The following is a 7,318-nucleotide window of genomic DNA, read 5'->3' on the forward strand; positions in this document are numbered from 1 at the left end:
ATACTGGACTACGTAAATAGTGGAATATTATGACTATTTATAAACACAACCATATAATATCTAGCAAGTAAGGTCAATCAGGGCATCAGCATTTGTGAGACCATATTTATACTTAATTAAAATTCTAAAATTTGATTAAAGTAAGGATAGAGCTAGTAGAGTAGTAGATACACTTTTACCAAAGGCGCATTTTGTCCAGTTAGCTATAGGCAGTTAAATATAGGTAGATAGGGATATTAAGTTCACAATTATGCACCTAGACATCTTTTACGCTTAATCTGTCAAATAATTATATTTTAAATGCAATGCTGAATCCCACTGCTGGACAAAGCTAGGCCTCTCTCCTTGATTTCCACAACTCCTGTTGTAGTGCTTTTTCCGGCCAGTTACTGATGAAGGCGTCTTAAGTGGGACACTATAACGAGCTAATTAAAAAAATATGCTGAGTCGGCATCCACATGCCTATAAGAAGTCAAACCCTGTCTGTATTTCTGGAATATACATGTAACTACCTACCCCACGATTGCATCATCATCTGTGGAGGTTTTATAGATTTGGAAACTAGCCTATCTCATTACACCTATAACAGCAGGCTTCTATAAGATTACTGTAAATGTGACCGCTTATCCGGCGCGTCTTTTGCAACCCCGAATATGTTTTCACGTTTTGCATATTATACTTAAGACTTAAGTGTGGGATTGTCGTCCACGGTAAGCCGAGCGTTCTCCGAGAACTATTTTCGTGCCGGACGCCATTCGTCACTCCATTGTCTGTCGGCTACGGGCACGGCTGGTCGGCCAATGCCTCGAAGGGCTTGCTGTCAAGGACAGCTATATACTCGTGCTTACATTAACCCGTATTGAACAAACTCTGATTGTGATTAAACTATAGTTTACTAGTAGGTATACTATAACCACACAGTTGGGAGTACCGCCACATGTCATGTAACATGTAACTATCTGAATCTGCTAGTTTATAAACGTTTTCTGCATTTCTTTCCACATATATAGTTCATTTTTTTAGCATTAGAAAGAACTTGCAAGAAGGTAAGCGATCTTGACATGTCTTTTAATTGAAAAACGCTTTTTAAAAATCAAAAACTATTAATTATGAAAGCAGAAGAATATAAATGATCGTATTAGATTCATTATTGTTACATATTTGCCGTAACTTCTTTTAAAATGTGTTTTTCAATTAAAAGACACATCAAGATTGTTTGTCCTTATTTCTAATGCTAAAAAACCGGGCAAGTGCGAGTCGGACTCGCGCACGAAGGGTTCCGTACCACAATGCAAAAAAAAAAAACAAAGAAAAAGGAAAAAATAAACGGTCACCCATCCAAGTACTGACCCCTCCCGACGTTGCTTAACTTTGGTCAAAAATCACGTTTGTTGTATGGGAGCCCCATTTAAATCTTTATTTTATTCTGTTTTTAGTATTTGTTGTTATAGCGGCAACAGAAATACATAATCTGTGAAAATTTCAACTGTCTAGCTATCACGGTTCGTGAGATACAGCCTGGTGACAGACGGACGGACGGACGGACGGACGGACGGACGGACGGACAGCGAAGTCTTAGTAATAGGGTCCCGTTTTACCCTTTGGGCACGGAACCCTAAAAAACGAACATAGGTATGCACTGTTTGTATAAGGTGAAGCTTTCATTACGGAGCTAACGAAGGTTAATGACAGAGAACCTTAAGTACATAATATTACCAATTCGATTCCCATGTAATGAAAACTTTCTCAGAAATTAACTGCGAGGAAAGTCACCGGCAAAACACAACGGATTACCATTCCTGTGCATCGTACGCTGCAGTGGGTACCGACGGTACCGTTACCTAATAGAGGTCATTATACCGTAAACGTCACCTGTCAATTGTCAACTGCGGAATATTCCCAGTGACCCGAAGTCACGCCTATCGGGACCGATAGGCTAGGGCCGTCTGCCACCTTACGTCGTATTGTGTTTATGTCGGAAGCCATTAGGGGAACAGAATGTCCCGCGACACGCGACGAAATCACGCGACTACGAGTGTGTGACGTTGGCAGACTTGATAATTAGCACGATTTTGTCTGTGTTCTAGTTTATTGCCTTAATGGCATTAAGTTCATCTTTTGTACTGTAAGGTTTTTTCTTTTGTGCAATAAAGGTTCAATAAATAAGACCACATCGGTTGCAAATGGGCGTGCCGAACCGATGGTAAGTTAAAGTAGGTTCTTGCAGAGTTTATTTAAAAACCTGTACACGCCTTTCTTGTTTATTTATCGTATGGCATTACAGTTGCTGTATATGATTTAAAAATAATTTAGAGCTTGAGCATTGCTCTTCAAAAACTCGTAGACCCTTCCACCAAGATCCCTTTTTTGATGAACGCATACTTTATGTTGTCCCTTAAAAACCGCTAATATCCTCGATTTAGTTATCTGTGATCATGGACTGAGTGAAGATGGATGGCCCGATCCTATTTTATTATAAATACCAAGCTCTTTACGTAGATTTGGAATGGCAACATGCCAAAAGATAAGCGACATAGCTATTACTAGGAGCGGATTAAGGAAGGCTTGAGACAGGGCTAGTTGTCGGCGATGCCATCTTAGATACGTAATGGTTTCTGGTAAATTGACTCACCATGTCAAATTGTCAAAAAGTTTTTAGTTGCAATCTGTTTTCATGGCGGGTTAGAGTATAAATACTTAGGTACATTAAAACTGGCTTTAAATTCTTATTACTGCACAATTTTGCTGAATGTGTATTGAAGGAACTTAAAATAGGTAGTTATTATTGAATAGATGATCAATTGATCACATCACAGACTACATAGAGCTTTTTGTTTCCGTCTCGATCACAATCCAGTTTTAATTTTAATTAAAAAAAAACTTGCGTTGAAACATTTTTTTCTCAAACATGCAATGAAATATTGATGATATGTTCCTTATAATAGGCTGCGAAGTATGACGTTTCAGGTGAGGCTAGGACAAAAGGTATTTAATGGAATTTCATACAAAACTTGCAGGCCTAGGCCGGCAAAGTCCTCTTTTTTAATTTTCATTTCACAGATATTTGTGACACAGCATCGTGGCATTCATCCATTAAAAAAAACTAGAGGCAGTATTGGCTTTATGGTTCGTAATGACACTGCCACTACGCCTATAAAAAAAAACAAAAAACAATGTTTGTTATAATTTGCAGTTTTATTTGTATAAAATCAACATGAACTTAATAAATAATACATTATTAACCAAATTTTATAATTTTTAATTATAAATTTAACTACACAAATAAAAACATTTAAAATATTTCATCTAAACGTTAGCCGTAAAAAGGTCTACTCAAACACGCGTAGTTATTTTTTTTAATTGTTATGGAGGTAAAGTTGAAAAATTTTCATTCTGTTTTATTGGATTTATGGTGCGTTGTTGATTTTTTTACTTTAATATGAGTTCCGACGAAATAATGAAATTAATTGTAATCGTAGGTGTTGGAATTGGCAGCGTAAGCAGAACTGATTTTAAATAACTTGCTGCCTCTGCCGCCAAGTCAAAGACGAAGTATGTATATGGTTGCTTATGGCAATTTTATTATTTGAGAAACTAAGAAAAATGGCTTACAGTTTATTAGAAACAGTTTTGTGGCATATTTTAAATGAATGTAACTACAAATTCGTCAACACTGTGGAAATTATACTTATTTACTCCATGCATAAAGCAACGATGTATGTGAAACATGATATCAACATGAAAGGCTATGTAAACTTATGTGACGAAAACGATAGTCAGACGGATACTACAAGGCGAAAAAATCAAAGATACATGAAAATATACGGGTACCTAGTAAAAATACACGACTCGTGTAAAACATACGCGTGATAATGATAATGATATAGGTACGTGTTGGTTATACATATTTTGGGTGTAGTTTACTTTTAGTTTTTTCTATAAATAAAACTTGGGTTTCGTGGATTTTTTATTTTATTTATTTCATTGCATGTTTGAGAAAAGCACTATACATACCTCGGCGGGAAATGGGGTTGCCCGCGCTCAGACCTATCCGGCCTCGCTTCGCTCGGCCGTCTATATGTCTTCGGCCGGCAACCCCTTTCGTCCCGGCCTCTGTAGTAATGTACTATTTACGAAAGTGACTGGCAGACCTGAACTATGGAATACTAATCGAATGCTAATGTAAAATGCGCTTTCATCAGATCAATACGTCATGATACGTGGTCACTGTCTCACTGTAATTACATCATTTCTACTACTGTCACGTGCTTTATCGTTGTGCCTGTTGGTGTATCTAATGCAAACCTAACTGGAAGCACGAAATAGATAGTGAATGTTCATAAATGGGGCATTATCTATGAAAAGGGACCTTATTGTGGATGGCGCTTACGCCGCACAGCGGTGCACGGCATTGTATTTATATCGGAGCATCGTTAATATTCGCGTAAGCGCCATCGACAATAAGGTCCCTTTTCATAGAAAACGTCACAAATAACTGTATTGTAAACAGTACCGCAAAGTTGCTGAAATAACATGCTTGATAGAAAATCTAAAAATATTCACGGAGGTATTATTATATTTATTATACCTAAGTAACTATAGTATTTAATAGATAGACTGCACTATTGGCTCGAATTCGTGAGTGACACCGCTGAACTAGTACCATTTTTAGTGCCTGTAAGGCCCGTCCTGAGATATACGTCAATGGGAAAAACTCCCAAACTTTCTTGTTCTTGAGTTCTTGCCCTTGTTGCGAACCGTAGGTACAAACGTTCTATTCTTAAACTTTATAAGTAATAAAGTTTAAGAATAGAACAAATTATTACAATGTGATAAGGTCCCCCAAATGTTTCGTCTTATCCGTGTGTGCCTTTGTCCTGTACGTGGTTATCACACAGACAACGCGTCTCCGCACGCATTCTCCGGTAATGTAAGCGAGATAGCACTATGCACGTATACATATAGCGTTGTTCCGCTCGCACACTGAAGCGTCGTCTAGACAAACGCGGCGTGGGGCGCGGCTGGCTGGCGCCGGCATCGGCAGTCCAGTCTGCGACGCCGACCCGTCAGTTAGACACGCGCGTCGCACTCCACTAAAAACATGGCCGTTTGGAGCACAGAAGCCGTTACGGAATTCATCCGCTTATTCCGGCAACATCCATGCCTATGGAAAGTTAAATGCAAAGAATATGGCAATCGCACTATCAGAAACATGGCGTATGATGAATTGGTGGATTATTGCAAGAAAATAGGATTTTTATCGGCGAATCGGGAATTTGTCACGAAGAAGATTCAAAACTTGAGAGGATCGTTCCGGAAAGAGCTTAAAAAAGTTACAGAAGCGCGGAATAGTGGAGGCAGCATAGTATATAAAACGAATCTTTGGTACTATGACCTACTTTATTTTACTAAAGGCCAAGAGGATGATAGCAAAGAGGAGGAAACTGACCCGCCTCCGAGAATTGCATCACCGCCATCTCCTGCTGACAACTCCTCGTCGCCCATTCACGAGTACCAGTTTGCAGAGGAAAGCAATGTAAGTTATAAAACTCATATTTTACACCTGGCCCTATATCACCACGGGCACGGTTACCAATAAAGTTGTCATTAGCTTCGCCAAATATGAACTTGTTTATTGGCGATATAATGGAGTTTTTTTTTAATTATAATGTTGGTGGCAAACAAGCACACCGCCCGTCCGATGGTAAGCGGTTACCGTAGCCTATGGAGGCCTGTGACGTCAGTAACAGTGATGTCGACAAATTGTCACACCTGTCACTGTGGTGAAATAGGGGCCTGATAAATACATTGTATGGGTTGATTGACATTTTGAATTGGCATGATCGCGTTTCTCCCATTTCATTCGGTCAAGTTATGTTCTAATGTATGGGGGAAGACAAATTGTAGCCAGCATTAAATGAATGTAGTATAACACCTTTGAGTATGATATTTTACGCACACTAGTGTCGTCGTAGTTGTCCCCCCTCCCCCCCTTTACGTAAAAGTATTAGAGTTGGGATAAAAGTGTCAAGGTAAGAAATAATCAAATTGTGTTTGTTTCAGGAACCTATTCAACCACGAAAAGCATTAAAGAGGCATGCATCTGTCACCGATACTCAAATAAAGTTAATGAAAGTGTGTACAGAGGCATTGAAAAGGAAAGAAATTACAGAGTTCGAAGGCGTTGGTATATCAGTTGCCAAAAAGTTAGAAAAAATGAATAGCATACAGGCACTGTACGCCGAAAGCTTGATACAATCCGTTTTACGAAAAGGTCTATTGAATCGTTTAACCGAAGAAACGGATATTTGCGATAAACAATGCAATAAAAACGTTTATTTTTCGTCAAGGCTGACACCTGCACCATCGACGTCATCAGAACTCCCTGAAGCTACGTATCATGATGTTCAAAACGAGGATACTGGACCACCACACGTGGACCCACCAAGTACTAATTTATATGATGACTCTTTAGTTAAGGTCGAGCACTTCCCTGGACTGAATTAAAATTATCGTAATAAAAGACTTAATGTTGACTTTGGGCGTAACTAGTAAATATTGACGTAAATACGTCATTAGCTAACTATGTCTACAATAATATTAATAAATAAATAAACCATCGCATTGTGTTTAATTTCCCATCATTAATATGTAGGAACTATACTTTTCTATTCGTAGCAAACTAACAACCCTGCCACGTAACTCTGTAACTCGGTTAAATATAGTGCGTCACGTTAGTGACACGCCTGACTAATTGTAATCAGACAATATTGACCAAACGTCGTATCTCTACACAATATTATGTTGACTTACGACCTTTATGTAACAAGGATTATGCGAAGTAAACAACTCGCCGGTGGGTCACTTACCTAAACATAGCTTATGAGGACATTGAGGACACAACAATAGGTAATTTATGCGGGAAACAAGTGTCTGGTTTGACGGGACTTGTGCAAAGGGAAACCGTAGAAATGTAAGCATAATTACGTCACTAGAGATGACGTTCGTTCATGGCGTCACAAAAGATGAATCCAATCGCGAAACCAAATACACCAGTTACTCGCAGTTGTGAAATGGGAGAGGAAAGCGTGTTCTAGGCTCTAAGTCGGAGAAGCAACAGGGTTACTCGGGGAACGCAAGTCTAAAATACCATTTGGTCGAATAGTGGACTTATTAGATTATTTTTTTCTTTTAATGTACTCGTTTGAATACGGCTTTACTCTTTTCATCCGAAAACTTGGAAAGTATTCTTTACCCTAATGAGGGTCATGAGGGGCGACTGCAAACGTCTGCCTATTATTGTTATCAACTGCTTCCC

General features: G+C 38.8%; 1 protein-coding gene across 1 annotated transcript; it reads left to right on the plus strand.

Annotated features, from left to right (window-relative positions):
- The first annotated feature begins 5,062 nt into the window (after nucleotides 1-5,062).
- LOC134671070 (uncharacterized) lies at nucleotides 5,063-6,559 on the plus strand. The gene is made up of 2 exons (XM_063528853.1): nucleotides 5,063-5,536; nucleotides 6,064-6,559. The coding sequence occupies exons 1-2, from the start codon at nucleotides 5,102-5,104 to the stop codon at nucleotides 6,505-6,507; spliced, it is 879 nt and encodes a 292-aa protein (XP_063384923.1). The 5' UTR covers nucleotides 5,063-5,101; the 3' UTR covers nucleotides 6,508-6,559.
- The last annotated feature ends 759 nt before the right edge of the window (nucleotides 6,560-7,318 follow it).

Source organism: Cydia fagiglandana, chromosome 15 (genome assembly GCF_963556715.1).
Source record: "Cydia fagiglandana chromosome 15, ilCydFagi1.1, whole genome shotgun sequence".
Taxonomy (NCBI): Eukaryota; Metazoa; Arthropoda; class Insecta; order Lepidoptera; family Tortricidae; genus Cydia; species Cydia fagiglandana.

Coding starts and splice junctions, on each gene's coding strand:
- LOC134671070 (XM_063528853.1), top strand. CDS start 5,102: ATGGCCGTTTGGAGCACAGAAGCCGTTACGGAATTCATCCGCTTATTC. Junction 5,537..6,063: donor AGTTTGCAGAGGAAAGCAAT/GTAAGTTATAAA, acceptor TGTTTGTTTCAG/GAACCTATTCAACCACGAAA.